An 18,839-nucleotide genomic window follows, 5' to 3' on the forward strand; every position below is an offset into this window, starting at 1 on the left:
CATGGCTTGCAAGCTTTGAGTTGGTTGCTATACAGCATGATGCCTACTCTGTACAGTAAAGTACCTATGTGTCAATGGAGGCTTTGATATGTCTTGTGTGCTTTGTGATCGTCTTGAGAGTGACACAGAGGGCTTCCAAATGTCTATAGTTCAGGCAGACCTTCTAGGTTTCTATGGCTTTGATAGTACTAGTGGGAATCAGAGTCACACACACACACACACACACACACACACACACACACATGCCACACAATTCCTGGCTCACACATACAGCTCTGCTGAGGGCTGGGGTGAGGGTGGCATGAGTCCTCACCCCCCCCAGAGTTCTCCGTGAAACACGATGAATTAAAATGTACACATTGCCTGGAGTCCTTGCACATTTGATGGAAATCTGGAGCAATAGGGCAGACATGGCCTGGAGCCCTCACTGTCCCTAGCCCTCAAGAAGAGAAGCCCAAGGGCTCCTCCAATGATGCTGGGATCCATGGTCAGCCTCTTGAGCCAAGTCTATAATCGGCAGGGATACTAATGACTGGACCCTGGCAGGGGTAAGGGCCTTCTGAAGACACCTGCCCAGTAGCAGGCAGCTCAGCAATTTCAGGGCAGTGTGCTATGGTCGGCTAGGCTGTGGGCTCTAGGAACTGGTCTAAAGGTCCTGGAACCTTTGTGGGAAGTCCATCCCCCCAACTCCAGACTTTATCAGTGTCTAGAGCTATGCGATCCAGATCCCCTTTCTGTCCTGGCTTCATATTTTACTCCACAGGTAGAGCTGGAGGCTGGCTGCTGCCTATCACAGGGCTGAGCGGCTGCCTCTGTTAAGGAGCGCTCTCAGTCTCTCCAGCTCTACCCACCTCTTCTTTCCCCAAGCTGTTTGTCCCTTCCCTTACTAACCTCTGAAACTGCAAGGTCCCTTCTGCTGGAAGACAAACTTCCCAGCAGAAGCCACTGGAGTTGCGTTAGGAGGGATGACAAGGTTGCTGGTCATTGCAGCCCTTGCGTGGCATGTGGAGCTAGAAGATCTGTGTGTGCAGACGTCTCTGTGTGCTATGGTCTTCTTTGCTCCCTTCAGGTGACAAATGCTGCAGCTATAGGTTGACTTTGGTTGGTTGAACAGAACTCTCCCATGAGCACAGCCATTGCATGGGTCCAGGCAAGGGCTCCTGAGAGGGTTCTGGCCTCAGACCTGGGAGCCGTGATGTGGCAGCTGGCTGTGTAGCCATAAGCAGAATTCAGGGACTGGTGGGAGGTTCACGGCTGGGGAAGCATGACTCCTTCTAGGAGGAGGCTCCTAGAAGCTGGGCTGCTCGCTGCAGTACCTTATGCAGCGCCTGCTTGACCTCCTGGTTCCGAAGGCAGTAGATGATGGGGTTGATGAGGGGTGTGAGCACTGTGTAGACAACAGACACAAGCTTGTTATAGTCAAAGGAGTAGAGGGCACGGGGCCGGGCGTAGATGAAGAGAGAGGCTGAGTAGAAGATGACCACCACGGCCAGGTGCGAGGCACAGGTGGAGAAGGCCTTCTGCCTGCCACCAGCGGAGGGCATGCGTAGCACGGTGCTGAGGATGGCTGTGTAGGAGAAGACAGTCAAGAGCAGCGGCCCCAACAGGATGAGCAGCGCCAGGAGGAAGTCCACAAGCTCTGCAACTGACATGTCAGAGCAGGCGAGGTTGAGAAGCGGGGACACATCGCAGAAGAAGTGGTTCATAATGTTGGGGCCACAGTAGCCTAGACGAGAAATGAAGAAGACCTTCCCCAGGGAAATGGTGAAGCCAGACAACCAGGAGCCACCAGCCAGGAGGCTGCAGAGACCAGGGCTCATAATGACTGGGTAGCGAAGGGGGTTGCAGATCGCCACATAGCGGTCGTAGGCCATGACACCCAAGAGCGCACACTCGGTGCAGGCCAGTGCCAAGAAGAAGTACAGTTGGGCCATGCAGCCTGTGAAGGAGATGTGCTGGAACTTGGATGAGACCAGGCTGAGCAGCATCTTGGGCACTGTGACAGAGATGTACCATATCTCAAGGAATGACAGGTTGCTGAGGAAGAGGTACATAGGCTTGTGCAGTGAGGGGCTGGCACGAATGACTGTGATGATGACCAAGTTCTCTGTGACAGTCAGCATGTAAGCCAGCAGAAACAGGCCTAGAAGGCTTATGTGGAGCCCCAGGGAGCCCGAGAATCCTACAAGGATGAACTCGGTCACATCTGAGCTGTTCATCCTGGCAAACATGATGGCCAAGACTCCACCTGAGGGAGCCAAGGGAGAAGAATTAGGTATGGGAGAGGTCACCAGTCCCATGAACTGAGTTCTCTTGGGTACAGAAGAGACCTCGTCCTCATAGGACACAGCTTGCTATCCCTATAGCCTACAGCTCGGCTCACATGGGGTGTGGTACCCAAGCTTATTACTTAGGGCTTGCAGTCTTTCACAGTACATATCAGACAAATGCTGTCCATCCTGAAGTGCATATCCTAGAAATAACACTTGGGATGGACACTCTCCAGCTCTAGGTCGGTTTTTCAAGGCTCAGGCCACATCCCCCGAGTTAGAGACAGGCTGTGACTGGGGTCACCTTAGGCCCAGGGATGCATGAACGGAGCTATCAGTATCAGAAGGGGTTCAAGTTGTCTTAGAGCAAGTGGAGCAAGTGTCTTAGAGCAGGCTTGAGGAAAGGTAACAAGGTAGAAATCCTGAGGTCATGAGAGGGAATATGTGGTCAGTGGGAAGGGCCAGTCTAGCCAGAGTAATGGTGGCTCAGCAGGATTTGTCCCATGGGATTCAGTTCCACCTTTCAGCATGACTGGCAACCAGAGACCCTGCAGAAGGTGGAATTGCTAGAAAGACAGTCACACTGAAGGTAGAAGTTGGATTTTTCTCTACTTTGCAGAGGAGCTGGGATCTCCTCCTTTGCTCGCTCAGGTGCTTCCCAGGGTAGGCCTTCTGAAATGCATTTAGTCAGGGCCTTTGGATTTATTTAAAAATAAATGTACTGGGCACTGGGAGACGGCTCAGTGGGTGAGGTGCTTATTGTTAAGCATAAGAGTCTGAGTCTGGATCCCTGGGACTCAGGTAAAGCTGGACACAGTAGCATGTACCTGTAAGCCCAACATTCTTATGGAGAGATGGGAGGCAGAGATAGGAGAATCCCTGGAAGCTCACGGATCAGTTAGTCTGGTATATGTAGTAGTGAACAGGAAAGCCTGTGTCAAACAAGGAGGAAGGGGACTAACAGCTGAGCCTGTCCTCTGACGTTTACATACGTGCGCATGTATGAGCCTGCCCTCACACACAAGAACGTGTACACACTGGGGTTAAAATACAAACACATGAATATAAACCTATTCACTTGGAGTGGCTGGAAAACTTTCTCCTTGTTTCAGTGGCTAGCGTCTTGGCTGTCTTTGATGCATCCCCACATGACTGCAAAGGAGAGCCCAGCTCGTTTGCTGGATATACCGGCTTATTTCACAGAGAACATATCTGACCAGATGTAGCTGAGGACCAACCTCCAGACTTGTCTCCATTTCCACTCTGTCTGTAGAGTGCTGTCAATAAACACAGCCAGTGACCAGCACAGAACCGAGCCTCCACCCACTATGTAGTACCCAGGTGTCCTGGGAAGGTATTCCCAGACTAGGGCCTAAACTAAGCCTCAGGACTGAGTCTGGAGTACAGAGGATGGTGCCGGAGGGGACTCTGACATGCGCCAACAAAAAGATCCTCTCAGGGAAGCCACTCTGTTCTCCATCCTATAAAATGGCCCTTGGAGTAAGATTGTGAGGCAGGCTCCTGGGGAGGTGGCCTTTAAGCCATGCCTAGGCTTCCCAGGTACCATCTCTTCTGCCTCAAGAATTTTGTGCCTCCAGCCTATCACAGCATGTTGCTCAATGCCTGAGCAAGAAGAGGCATTGTGTGCAGTCCTTCTAGAGACCACAGATGCAGCAGAATCCTAGGACAGGAGCTGAGCTCACACCCTTTTCTTGGGCTATAACTTTGAACAGGACTTCTATCCACAAGCCCTGGACTCGTCTGTCAACTAGGTTTATGGCAGGACTCCCACTGGCTACCTGGACAAGCCATAGCAGACACTGTCCCTGCCTCATCTATTCACAGGATGGGTGAAAGGCATGCTCTAGGAACAGAGAACCTGACAGGTTACCTGTCCTGATGGCTCCATGGAGCAGAGTTTTATGACTCTGTAGGCCAGTCTTGAGCTGGTTGGAAAGGACAAGATCATTGCCAGCAGAGGTATAAAGGGTACCATGCAACAGAAGGGTCTGGGTAGGTCTAAGCAGGCCTTGGCCTGGTTGTCTGGAAAGATCTCAGAAGATCAGGTGTGGTGGTCTGGGCAGGTCTTAGTAGACTGGGCTATGGTACAGCAACCCTTCTTTTGCACAGCTGGATCATTGATACTGATATCTTTGAGTGGCCTATCTAGGAACTGAGCTAGGAAAATCCAGGTCTTTCCCGGATGCAGCCCCTGTGATCCACAACTGCCTTCTGCTTAGATCTTTTGCCCATCGACTGTATGCATGGGACAAATACTCTCTCTTCCAGCTGTTTCTTTCTCTGAAAGAAGGAGTAGCTGTTGCTTTATGTGATGGGAACACAGCCTAAGCATCTGGCACAGACAGATGGAGACAAAATGAATGGTGCTGGGGACTTGGAGACACCATGGGCAGTGCCCAGAAAGTTCACATCTAGCATACAAGCTCTTTCAAACCTAACACCCAATCTCAAATCTCCTATTTAACTTCCAGGGCACGTAGGTTTATCTCCATGCTGTATGTACAGATACAGAGCATAGGCCCTCACAAGGACAGCAGATTCCTGACACATAGACAGATATGCCCCCAGGCAAATCCACCTCTGGCACACACAGATAGCCCAGGGAATAAACACCAGTCTCATAGCCTCAATAGCCCCCAGCCCATTCCCACAGCCTGTGGACAATCACAGCTCTCAAAACAGCAATAACCACGAAAACATAGACATGTTGCCCCTTCATGTGGACATCTTCTCAGGAGGAGCATGGTCACCAGAAATCAGTTCCAGGCTTACTGCTCAGCTAGGCTGCAGCTCAGGTTCATGCAGACATGTGAAGGTACACCTGGACACACACACACACACACACACACACACACACAACCAGGATGAAGCATGTGCAAATGCACGAACAGGCTCATGAAGATGCACACGCAGACACGTGCAGGTGTACATGCAGGTGTAACATAGAGATAAACAGGCACATACACAGTTGCTCACAGACATGTGCAGGCATACATACAGGTGCACACCCAGACATATATAAACAAGTATAGATACATACACACGACAATATGCAGGCACAAGTAGATTCAGAGACACACTCATGCACATGCATATGCAGGGATGTACATAGAAACACTTATGAACACATATACTTGCACTCCCCTAAGCTCTCACCTGAGTGTGTGCTAATGAGTTTTTTAGGTGGTGGATTTGAGTTTGAGTCTGTGTTGACTGCCAGCCTACTAAGAAGGCACCAAGGGCTTCATGGCTTTGTTCAAGATTTCCTGGAGTTGGTGTTGCTTCTGGGACCTTAATCTTGAAGATGCAGAGGAACTCAGTGTGAGAAACACTGGCTCATTGTTCTGGAGGGAGATGAAGACCAGGACTTGGGTAGAGATGACTGAGCATCTGACTGTAGGCTCCCGAGATTCCCTGAATCTCAGCCGAAACCAGCCCAGGCACTACACTCCTGGAGAGGGAGATGGGTTTTGCCCTTGGATGGTGATCGTGTTCTTGGTGACTGTTGCAACAAGATCAGAACATGGAGGATATAAACCCAGAGTTTTGCTGCATAAGTGACCCCACTCAATATAAGAGACCCCTCACAGCAGAGACAAATATCAAAGGCCAGAGATGAAACAGGAGTTCCTCCGGCATCCTGTAACTTCACATGGTGCGGGGGACTTGGGATTCTGTGTTTTCAGGTTCCATCTCACCTTGCACCTCAGCATGGGGAAGTCAGCTGTGCTGGGAAGCTGCAGGCCTTGCCCCATCTTGCCTCAGCCCAGAGTGCTTCTAGGGGATAGACTGGGCATGTGTGCGGGAAGCTCTTCTGGCTCTTTGGCAGAGCAACGATCAGGAAAGGTCTTGCCTAGCTGGAGCTTTGCAATAGGTTGGAGCCGGGGGAAGGAGCAGAGGCCACTCCCTGCATCTGTCCCTGGGTGATTTCTGGTAGGTTGCTTTCATCTTATCCTCATGTGGTCCCATGAGACGGTGCTTGTCAGCCAGACTGGCTGTACCAGGAGACGATGGACATTTGCCCCAGCCGAAGACCTCAGGGGGCGAAGCTGGTGTAGGAGGCATGGCATGAACAAATAGACCCCTTAACACCTACCAAGGGTTTAAGGAGCAAGTCACCTGGGGTCCTGAGCCCTTTGCCCCCTGCTCCACTTCAGGCTCAGGGCCATGGGTATAGGCCCTTCCTACCTACCTGCTCAGAGCTGTTCTGTTTTATCTCAACTTTCCTGACCCCTGGGCAGTCTATTTTCAGGATTACAGGGTAGGATGAGCTTTTAAAGGAGACACTGGGAAGACCACATTCATGGCTCTTCCCTGGCTGGGGCTGTGGTGCACCATCTCTGCCCCTTGACCATGGCAGATATGGCAGGTATCTTTCCAAGTATGTCCCAAGGCTAGCTTTGACTTGAAGGTCTATGGTGATACTGTGTATGAGCTAAAGGACCAGAGTACAGGGAGCAGTGTCTGGGTCTGACAAGGAGGCTTCAGCCCTGGCATGTACAGGCAGAAGAGAGGCCATTTCATTCACAGAGGACAGTGGACCAGCTTTCTGTGGCTAGGGGACCCACAACTTATCATACGGTCTTGGATCTAATTGCTGATACAGTCCAACCCTCGGGGATTGCCTGGGACCAGCATCTTTGGCTCCATAACTCCTGCATCAGAATCATTTTACAAATGTTGGTTACTCATTTGCTCCTCAGCCACATCTATGATCCCAGATCCAGTGCAATCTTGATTTCTGTGGGGGTCTCAGGTGTGAGGGTGAGATGGGTAGCCTTATGATGGTGGTGGGCTGGTATAGTGGGAGCTCTTTGGAATGAAACTTGAATGTGCAGAGACTATAGTCCTGTCCAATCCTCAGCCACCGCTCCACAATGGCACACTCCTTCTCACCAAGAACCCAAGAGCGGGGGTACAGCTTCCAGTGCTCTGATGCCCCAGCCTCTAGGCCTCTGCCCCCCTCTACCAACAGACTCTCTCACTCTTAGCCAACCCCATTTCTCAGAAAGAAGCCACAAGGTGGGGAACAGTTTCCTGCTTCCAGTGACCTTATCTGTGCCCACAGGCATCCTGAGGCACCCCTGTATCTTTGCATGTTGTCCTGGTCCTTCCCAGATCTCTCTAGTGCCCAAAGGCCCCCTCTGCTCTTCTTGCCCACCATTCTCTCTTGGCTTCTAATATCAGCACTGAAGCAGCTCTACCCTTCTGTCTGAGGAGCCGGAATGCTGAAGGCCCAGCTCTAAGACTTGCCTTCTTCCTGTCTTTGAGCCTTCCTAGAGCACACTTGGCATGCTCTTCTTCATGCCCATGCTAGAGGAACTCCCAGGAAGGCAAAAAGAGGCTCACCCTCTCTGCTCCCTGCCCTCTCTACTACTGGGAAGACCCCAGTGAACACACTAAATCTCAAACATGCTTCTACACAATTTAGGCAGGGAAAGGATTCCTATACATGTAAAATTTCAAGTATATCGTAGGTCAGTTTGTGGAGTTCTGTGCTACCGTAATTCCACATCTTTGTAGACGGAGGCTTCTAGTCCATCAACTTGATGTATTCCCACATTTATTTAGATTCCCTTTAGTGTCTCTCAGCTTTCTAGATAAAGGTATCTGATATATTTCATAGGGCCAGTTCCCATATGTTGAATTTTTTTTTTTTTTTGCTGCTTCTACAAGTGGATCTGTCTAGAACTCATTTTCTAATCCAATGTGTGTTGCACATGAAGACGCATAGCTGGCTCATGTAGTTTTTTGGGACATCCAGTTTTTATGTACATTCTCCTGACATTTCTACCTCAATGACATTATCTGGTTATGGCTCACTGTCTAACCTCTGGTATGTATTTTGCTCATCTTCCTGTGCAGGTTTCCAGTTCTTGGTTCAGAGTTGGTCAAATCTGTAAGAGCAAGAAGCAAGATGCTCGATATGGGTGGATATTCCCTCCTGCCTCTGGTTTGCAAACACTTGGCCATGTTTATTTATGATCATAAATGGCCATTGAATTTTATTTATTTTCGTACCTCTTACTATAGTAAGATGATTTTTCTGTGTTGAATTTTCCAATGTGGCAAACTAACTGGTGTCAGCTTTTCTCAGATACTGGTCAGAGGAAGCTGAAGGGATGTGGCTGCTTTGTGGTTCTGGGTCTGGAGTTTCCTTTGGGTGGGACCTCCTATTTCTTTAGAAGAACTTTAAGGAGGTTTGGCTGGTGTTTGATAACCACAAACAGTTACACAGTTTAGTGATTTTGTCTCAAGAGCACACCCATGAAACCGTCACTGCAATCAAGATAGTAAATATCCCAGGGCTGCACACCTCTCTCCTTTTGCCCCCAGGAGACCACTGGTGCTTCCTGGTACCAAAGCATACTTTTTATTTCCTGGAACTGCAAATCATGCACCATGAGTAAAACCACTCAGTCTGAAGCTTTGATTATCCATGTCGCACATACCTGTGGCATTTTGGGAAAATTGACACCATTTTCCATTATTACCTATGGCTGATTAGCCCCATGCCACTCAGAATACAATGGAGATGTTTCAGATTTTGGCAGTTAGGAATAATTTTGTTACGAACACTGGTATAGTCATGTTCTTAAACCTCCAATGTTTTAATTTCTTTTATTTTCATATCACAATGTTTTAATTTATTCTATGCAAACACATAGAAGAAAAATACTTTGACTCATGGTAGGTGTAATTTTAGCTTATGAGACTCCAAGGCTGTCTTCCCTCAAGGTACCCAGTCTAGAGATGCAGCTAACTCGGCCTAGAGGGAAAGTCAGAGCTTTGGGGTGGTCTTTTGAACGGAAGAAAAATGTAAAAGCCAGACATTTTGTCTTAAGAAACAGAAGAAGAGCAGATCAAATTCAACCTACAGGAAGAAAGAAATAACAAATAAGTGTAAGTAAAATATGGATTATCAACAAGCCTGGAGGTCAACTGAATAAAATGTCAATAAAACAAATTCCATCCTATTAAGACTAGTTAAGATAAAAGAGAAACCCTACAAATTATCAGTAGGGGTTGAGAGATTGAAGGGAGGGTATCTTGTGGCTTTCACTAATGGCTAAAAGTAAAATAAAAAATTTGCAAATAGTTTCATCACAATAAATTTATCAATGATGATTAACTTTATGCATTCAGAAGCACTGAGTTAATCATGGATAGATTATTTGAATAGCCCTGTATTTATCAAAGAAATTAAATTTGTAATAAAAACTTCCCACTATGGAGGTTCCTCAAAAAAAAATCAAAAACAAAAACAAAAGGGGAACATTTGTGTGACCCAGTTACACTGCTCCTGGGCATCCATGTGACCCAGCTACACCGCTCCTGGGCATCCATGTGACCCAGTTACACCGCTCCTGGGCATCTGTGTGACCCAGATACACCACTCTTGTCCATGAGACCCAGCCACACTGCTCCTGGGTACTCACACAGAGGTCTCCGAATCAACATTTCACAGAAATACTTACACATCAGTTTTCTGCAGCAGTGCTCACAGTGGCCAAGCTATGGGATCAGCCTAGGGATAAAGACACGAAACAGACACAAAATGGAGCTTATGCAGCTGTAAAGAACAAATTAAGTTCTGTGCAGGAAAATGGATGCAGCTAGAAACCATCATATTATACGAAATAAAACCAGACTCAAACATAGAAAACCAAAAGTGTTTTCTTTCACTTGTGGATTCTAGATTGTATACAGACAAATTATTAATACATATAAGACATGGAGGAAGATATGAGGCTGGGGAATGATGCTGACTAGTAAGGAGGCGATGGAAAAAATGAGGTGAGTGAGGGTGAATATGGTCAAAGTATACGGTTTAGTTATATGAAAGTATCTACATTAACCCTAGTACTATGTACAATGAATATGTCAATAGAATATTTTAAAAACTTTCCACATGTATCTTACACTAGAAAACATTGAACATGAACATGGAGGGAAGTTACTGGAGATAGAATAGTCTAAATATGGAGAGGGTGAGAGGATAGAAAAGAGTGGGGTGAAGGGGTGGGGCAGGAGAGAGTGGGGGTGGGGGGTGGCAGAGCAAGCGGGGCTGGACCAAGCGGGGGTGAAGTGAGCGGGATGGAGCAAGAGGGAGAAGGGAAGGGGGTGGAGGAGGAGGAAGAGAAGGAGGAAGAGGAGGAGGAAGAGAAGGAAGAAGAGGAAGAGGAAGAAGAGGAGGAGGTGGGAGAGGAGGAGAAGGAGAGGAGGGAAAAGAAGAGGAGGGAAGAGAAGAGAAGGGAGGAGGATGGGGAGGAGGAAGAGGAAGAGAAGGAAGAAGAGGAGGAGGAAGAAGAGGAGGAGGAGGAAAAGGAGGAGAAGGAGGAGAAGGAGGAGGAGGAGGAGGAGAGGAGAAGAAGGAGGAGGAGGAGGAGGAGGAGGAAAAGAGGAGGAGGAGGAGGAGGAGGAGGAGGAAGATTAGTTGTTGCTGCTTTTTCAGAGAATCTGAATTTGTTTCCCAGCAACCAATATTGGGAGGTTCACAACCACTGTAACTAGTTCCAGAGGAAAGGATATCCTCATTTCTTCTAGGCTCTGCCTCACAGTTACCTGGCAACAGCCAGGTATGCCTGACACACTATAAAAGGGGCTGATTGTCCCCTCTTCACTCTCTTACCCTCTTCCCTCTCTGCCCCTTTTCTCCCCATTCCCCTTTCCCTCTATCTCGTGTTCATGGCCAGCCTCTTCTCTTCTCTTCTCTTCTCTTCTCTTCTCTTCTCTTCTCTTCTCTCCTCTCCTCTCCTCTCCTCTCCTCTCCTCTCCTCTCCTCTCCTCTCCTCTCCTCTCCTCTTTCATTTTCTCTCTGTCTCTCTCTCTGCCTTTCTCCGTCTCTACTCCTCAACTCTCCTCTCCATGCCCTAAGTAAACTCTATTTTATACTATACCATCCTGTGGCTGGTCCCTCAATGGCAAGGGATGCTTCTGCATGGGCCTGCAAAGGCACCCCTTCCACCTCACCATACCACGCCTCTATCAGACATAGTCTTGGTTTCCTATTCTTTTCTTTTTTTATAAAACAGCAGATAACACCCCTCCTACACAGTTAAAATTAAAATAAATCTTAAAAGAAACTATACGGTAGTATTAGAAGTATGTGAGGCAGCTTGGTTAAGAAGTCTTGTTGCTCCTGCAGAAGATCAGAGTTTGGGTCCCATGTCAGGTGGCACAACTGCCTGTTACTCCAGCCCCAAATGAAGAGGGAATCCAAATGTCCTCTTCTGGTCTCCATGGGCAGCACCCCATAGGGCACAAATGTGCAAGTGTGTGTGCACACACACAAATAAAAATAAATCTTGAAAAACTAAGCATGTGTGAAAAGGTCACATGGAAACCCATGATTTTATAAGCTTGTTAAAAAACTATAATCTTCAAAAAAAGAGTTTGAATGGAGACCCTCCCTATGGATAGGTAATGCTCTTCCTGGAAGCCATGGATTATTAAATGAAAATCCTAGTACCATGAAGGAGGACCAAGTGAACCCCCAAAACAATACAGGCTATTGTCATTACACCTGGTTGTCCACTAGAACTTGATGATAAGGTCCTGTAGTTGAAGATACCACATGTCACAGACAGGGACTATCTTCATAGATAAATTGAGCTGTAGCAGAGCTGGAAGCTTCTTTCCCAGTGGCTAGCCTTCCAATTGCCAGAAGGTGCAATGCAGGCTCCCGGGGGAGAGAAGTCACCAGTAGGTGTCATTTTCTTCTGTGTGGCCACTGGTGATTTACTCTTGCTCCAGTAAGTAACCTCCCACTCATGAAACTCTAGTTAAATTCTGTAGCCACAATACAAAAAGGAGACATGAAAGCAGGAGGGAGAGTTGCTGAGGAGTGCTCCAGACAAAGAGGGAGAGGGAGAGAGGGGGGATGCGGAGTGCGTGTGTGGACATGACTAGAATTCATTATATAAAAGTTTAAAACTGTCAAAAACAGAAATTAAAAAACTTGCACCAAAGAAAGTCTAAGTCCAAAGAACTTCACTGGTGAAATGTATCAAAAGACGTGTCCCAGATCTTTCATGACCAGCACAACCATGGTATCAAAATCTATTGAGGAAATAGATTTACAGAATAATATCCCCTGTGAACAGAGAATTTCTAATAAAATTTTAGCAACCTGTAAAAGGATAACATATTAGAAATATCATTTCTCCCAAGAATAAAGTAAGCTTGGGATAATTAAAAATATTATCTCTGCTGATAACAACACTCAACCTGACATCCTGCTGGGTTAGATTCTTGGAGGCCGTGGTGTGAGGGGAAAACAAATTCCTGAAATTTGTCCTACCTCTATGTACTTCATGGTGCGTGTGTGTATGTGTGTGTGTGTATGCTATTTTCAATAAATTAAATAAAATTTAAAAACCCATAAACGTGCTTCATCATTGCTTGATGGACACATGTTTCTGTAGCTGAGGTAGAAGGTGGGTGAGGGGAACATGCTTTAGGGCCATTGTCACATCCTGGGTTCCACAGGCACTGACAATTTCCAAAACATTAACCTTCTGCCAGGACTATCTGCATTCTCCATCCCAAGACTGTTTAAAGTGCTACAGAGTGTAGCTGTGCTCACTCAGAGGCATCAGCTTGTGTTTGGGGAAGTCCAGGTAGAGAGTGTGTCTGTAAGAGACCTGCTGGCTGAATTCTGGAACCTGGAAAGCCCTGCCCCAGTTCTAAATTCAAAGAGCAAAGAGACAGGGGGGCAAACAGAATTCAACTGATGTATTGTAGGATGCAGTACATATATCGATGTACAAAATATACCAATTATTTAATACTTTTATTTTTCAGTACCTTGGTTTAAACCTGGGCCCTCACATGTGGTAGACAAATGCTGTACTGCTGAGCCACAGCCTAAGCAATCCAGCATTTAATTATGCAGAATTTCTGTAATTTTCATGGACATGGAAAGGACCTAGATGAGCCACAGCAGAATGTTGAAAAAGAACAAAATGTCAAGATGCAGACTAGGTTTGTTTGTTTGTTTTTGTTTTTGTTTTTTTTGTTTTTTGATTTTTAAGACATGGTTTCTCAGTGTAGCCCTGGCTGCCCTGGAACTTACTCTTTAGACCAGGCTGGCATCACACACTTCTGCCTCATGAGTGCTGGGATTAAAGGTGTGCACCACCGCCACCCAGCTAAGATGTGGACTATTTTATCTTAATACTTAGAGGTGCAATAAGAATTGAAGTGAGGTACTGAAATAAAGGCAGAGAAGCAGATGAATAGAACACAAGGGACTCCAGAAATACATCTACATACTCAGCTGACGGAGCCAAAGGGCAAAAATCCTTCCCAGGGACAGCAAAGACAGCAGTGTTAATATCCACTTGGGAAAACCAAGAGGCCCACTGTCTATTTCACTCCACATGCAGAATGAGTTTGGGATGGAGCTGGGACCCCAATAGACAGGTAAAAGCTACAGAGCATCCCGACAAAACCAAACCAACCCTAGAGACATTTTACAACCTGATCAGGGGGTGTTCTGAAAGAAGCAAGAAAGCAAGTACAGTGTGAGCCCCACAGTATCTTTGGCTGCATGCCCCTGTCCTGCACTGTCTGACGTCACATTCTCAAGCAGGAATGTGTGATGTCACACACTTCCAAGCAGGAAGGCTTCTCATCTTTCTCTTCTTCATGTCTCTCTGGATCTCCCAGCAGCGACATTCTCTCCTGCATGAACTTAAGGGTGAAGATTAATTAGTTTGGGGCTCTGGGTCTGCAGTACTCTGATGCAGTGGATGTATGGAAGATGTCTGCATAGTCAGGGCAGATGTATTTGCAGCTGCCAGATGTACTGACCACAACGTCTCTTTGCAATTTTGTTAGCCTTGTTGTTCAAATGTTTTGGTCTCTTCACTGATTTTTTTTTCCGTGATTGTGGTATAACTTGCTGACAGATATGTCAAAATCTACCAGTTGCATTTCCGTTAGTTTTGAGCACCCACAAAATTTTTTTAGGTCATTTCCTTGTGTGCTTGAGAAATTGCAATTCTTGGAGAATTAGACATTTTTATGATGATAAACTGATTCAATTGGTCTCTAGTAATGCTTTTTAAGTGATTTGGCACAATATTAATATTTGCAGAAAATAACAACTACTCAAGTTATATTAGTCAGAGCATTTACTAGGTCAGCTTCACCATGGTTCATGCCAGGTTCGCTGGAGAGTCTCTGCCTGCTCTGTGTTCCTCTTGCTTTACAGTGACAACCCAATCTGTGAAAACTACTCACAACCCAATCCTGATGCATGGTCTGGTTCCTGCATTTTATAATCACATACTTAAATTCTTTGGATATTTGAAACCCCATGATACACAAAGATAATTTTCTCTGGTCATTCTTCACTATAATTTACTTACTTATAATCTACAAAAAAGGGAAAACTGGATATAAAAGTTCACTGACTCAAATGGGGCATCTTTGAGTCATGAAAGCAAGTGCCTACAGAAAGCCTGGAGGCAGTGGCCTTTGTCTTCCTATAGTCTTTATGTTCTTGCTGCTGTGCCTGCTCTCAAGGCCTGAGGGACTCTGTTCCTGGGCTACCAGCCTGGGCCCCTATATCTGTGACTTATCTTTATTTATAGGAGTGTGTTCTTTGTAGAGCTAAAGTTTTGAATTGTTAATTTTTTGAGGAGTGAGTGGTATCAAGTTTTTTACTTGAAGATATAATTTTGTCAATAAAGCTGCATTGAACATGGTTGAGCAACTGTCCTTGTGGTAAGATGGAGTGTCCTTTGGGTATATGTCTAAGAGTGGTATAGCAGGATCTCTAGGTAGGTTGGTTCCCAACTTTCTGAGGAACTGCCATACTGACTTCCATAGTGGCTGTACAGGTTTTCAGTTCCACCAGCAATGGAGGAGTGTTCCTTATTCCACATCCTCACCAGTAGGAATCTCAACCATTTAAGATTCCTCTGTTAAGGAGTCTCTGTTTAGATCTGCACATTATTTTTAAATTGGGTTTTTTGATATCTAGTTCCTTGAGTTCTTTATGATGGAAGGAGTGGAGAGATGAAAACTATAATCAAGATGTATTGTCTGAGGAAAGATCCCATTTTTAATAAAAGGAAAAAACCCAAAATGCACCAATGGTATTAATAGAAAAAAGTTGTGAAGGTTGAATTCCTGAGGAAACAATACATGGTTTAGAAAAACTAATTCCTTCCAAATACTCCTCTAAATAAAATTATTGCATGTCCATGTAAAGTGATGGTGTGAATTTGCTATCAACAAGCAAATTAAATAGTTCAATTTTTGACTTGGTGTAGACTCTGAAAATTTATATTAAAATGTTTCATTTTCCAAACACCATCATAGCTAAAAAAAAAATCTTAATTACATGCTTATGACACGAAGGACTCAGCCTCATGTCACCTTTTATCCCTAGTATAGTTATAAATTTCTTGTATAAACTTGCTGTAGTTTTTTTTCTTAAAAATTTCCTTTCTTTTCATTTATTTATTTAAACTTTAAAACTGATTCTTTGGGAACTTCACATCATGCACGGCAATCCCACTCATCACTCTGTCCCTTCATATCTGACTTCCACTCTTGCAATCTTTTCTCCAAAAGAAAACAACAATAACAATAAAATAAATCTCTCCATGGAAGCTGCAGTGTGTTGTGGTGTGTCATACAGTACACCCCTTTTCAGACGTCTTTTCTTGCAAATGTTCATTGCCATGAACATTGGTGTCTTAAATGTCTCTTAATAGCTTTCTTTCATTAATGTGTATTCATTACAGAAATGATAGATTTCATTATGATAGTTTAGTGTAAATGTATAATCTATTTTGGTCTTACTTCCCCTCCATCACTCTCTTATGTGACTTTCCCCTCTCAGTGATGCCCTCCTCTTCCAAGTGGTCCCTTTCTACCATCTTGACATAGATGTATATTTGCATGTGTATGCATATTCAAACATGAGAATGTATATCCAAATATGTGTGTGCATGAAAATGGTAGCCTAAGGTTAACGTGAGACATCTTTCTTGATCAACATCCACCTTATGCATTGAGGTGGGGCTTCGCAGTTGAACCCAGAGCTCCTTGACATGGCCACTCTAGCTAGCCAGCTTGCACGGGGACCCTTTATCTCCGCCTTCTGAGAGCTAGGATTACAGGTAGTCCTCCAGTTCCACCTAACATTTATTGGAGATCTGATCTCTGATCCTTACACTTGTGCAGCAGTCACTTTATCCACTGAATCATATTCTCAGTTCCTTAAATATGTATATTTTAAAATGTAGATGCCACACCTGAGAGAAGACATGATACTTGCTTTCCCAAGTCTGGCTGGTTTTGTTTACTTGTCTCAATTTATAACCGTATTTTTAAAGAAGACATGACTTTGTCCTTCTTTATGGAATAATGCCCCCTATATTTGCATATATCTTATACATTCCTCCATGGATTGCTGTCTAGACTGGTTCCTTATCTTGGTTATTTTGAACAGCACAGCAATAAGCACTGGTGTGCAAATCTCTCTTTGATGTGACTCAGGGCCGTTCAGTTGCGTTTCCATATGTGATAGATGTAGGCTGTAGAGTAGTTCTGTTTCTTAGTCTTTTGAGAGACTGCCATGCTGACTTCCACAGAGGCTGCACTAGTTCATACCCCCACCAGCAGTACATACGGGTTCTTGCCCCATCGTTACTTTTGATGATAGCCATTCCAACTTGGGTGAAGTGGGAATCACAGCATCGTTTTGATGTGTGTTTCTCTGAAGGCTAAGGATGTTTAACATTGTTTTCCATAAATAAAATGTGACAGGCAGAACTTGAAGCCTTCTTCTCTACCTTGTTTTCTTTCTTGTTAAGAGAGCTTTCTACAGCAAGGGCAGGGCTGTTGGTCTTTTCATTTGAGTTTCTTTACTTTCCTTCACCCAGGAGGGCACTTTTTTATCAAGTACAGGATTTGAGTTGGCTAATGGCTGTTCCATTTCTACTGGCTATTGTGTCAGTTGAGATTCTCTGTCATTCAGTGGTTCTCAACAGCAGTGGTTCTCAACGTGTAGGTTGTGACCACTTTGAAGGTTGAACGACCCTTTCACAGGGGTCATATATCAAATATCCCGAACATTAGACATTCATGTCATGATTCATAACAGTATCAAAATTACAGATATGAATTAGCAATGAAATGATTTTATGGTTGGGAGTCAACACAACACGAGGGACTGTATTAAAGGGTCACAGCATTAGGAAGGTTGGGAACTACTGTTTTACAGGCAACACATTCTTTCTGTGTAGCTGTTTTTAGTGAGGTTTCCCCAGAGTTTTAAAAATTAGAACATGTCTTGGTGTCTTTTGGATTTATTCCATTAAGGGTTTGTTTGTTGAATCTATAAGTCTGTGCCTTTCACACATTTTGGGGAGTTTTCAGCCATTATCTCCTTCAGTGCTTCTGCAGAACCACAATCCATCCTTTCCTTTCTGTACAAACATTCAAAACAAGCAGTGGATCTCTTGCCCCACAGATCCTGGAGACTCAGTTTCTCTCTGTTGTTTAAACTGAGCAAATTTTGGTGACTTTCAAGTTCACCGAGGCCACCCTGCTGATCTGTCTCTGAATTCTTCCACTCTGTCTTCGGCTGCTTTGCTTTTACGTCTATAACATCTATCTGTTGTTTTAAGTAATAACTTTACTGAGCTATAACTCTCATATATTGTATATGTGCACTCTTCCAAGTGCACAGTGTGGTAGACCTAACAACTATCTGCAGCAGCTCATTTCAGCATACTGCTAGCACTTCAGAAGGAAACCTTGAGCCTTTGGTGGTCATTTTTTATCCCACCCTCCTGTGGCCCACTGGCATTCAACAGTCTGCCTGTTGTGCTGGTGGATTTGTCCACTCTGGACATTTTGGATAAAGGAATCACACACATTTTTGTGATTCCTTTTCCCAAAATATCCAGAGTAGAATTCCTGAGCACCTTTTGTTTAAGTTTTTGAAGAACCGACCTCATAGGATGTGAGTGGTATTTCCCACAACTCTGCACTATGTTCCACACCAAATAAAGACAAGAGTCCAGATTTCACCGCATCTTCACCTTGGTCCTATGGTTATCATTTTTTCATTGAGATTTTCTGTTTGTTTCCATTTGTTTTGAGAGAATTGGCAATTGCAGAAGCATTTTTCAAGGCGTCTGTTTTCAGGTCCTTTCAGATGGTCCTGACATTTATCACTACGTTGTGAGTTTCCTGGTTTTTCATAGGTTGAGCAGTTCTCTGCAGATCTCAGACATTTTGGTTTGTGTTATGAGATTCTTGGATTCCTTACATCTTCTGAGTAGGTGAGCCCCTGTCAGGCTTGTTGTGCTGTGCTGCCCTTTCTGTGGACTCTATATACCATCGACAGCATTCTTTCCAGAGCTCTTACACAGCTATCTGGTCTGTCTCACTCTCTTGTTCCAGTCGGAACTCTACAAATCCCCAAGGATGCCACCTGTGCAGCAGGAAATGTTTCTCTTTGTTACAGTGTGCTGGTGGTAGGTTCTGGGTGGGGTACACAGACATAGGCCTTAACTC

General features: G+C 45.2%; 1 protein-coding gene across 1 annotated transcript; it reads right to left on the bottom strand.

Annotated features, from left to right (window-relative positions):
• Positions 1-1,274: 1,274 nt before the first annotated feature.
• Positions 1,275-2,231, bottom strand: LOC114638609 (olfactory receptor 226-like). Its single transcript, XM_028787173.1, has one exon. The coding sequence runs from the start codon at positions 2,229-2,231 to the stop codon at positions 1,275-1,277; it is 957 nt and encodes a 318-aa protein (XP_028643006.1).
• Positions 2,232-18,839: the final 16,608 nt, after the last annotated feature.

The sequence above is a fragment of the Grammomys surdaster genome, unplaced genomic scaffold, assembly GCF_004785775.1.
Source record: "Grammomys surdaster isolate TR1022 unplaced genomic scaffold, NIH_TR_1.0 125612, whole genome shotgun sequence".
NCBI lineage: Eukaryota > Metazoa > Chordata > Mammalia > Rodentia > Muridae > Grammomys > Grammomys surdaster.

Bases quoted from the DNA above. Each gene is read 5' to 3' on its own strand.
- LOC114638609 (XM_028787173.1), bottom strand. From the start codon at position 2,231: ATGTTTGCCAGGATGAACAGCTCAGATGTGACCGAGTTCATCCTTGTA.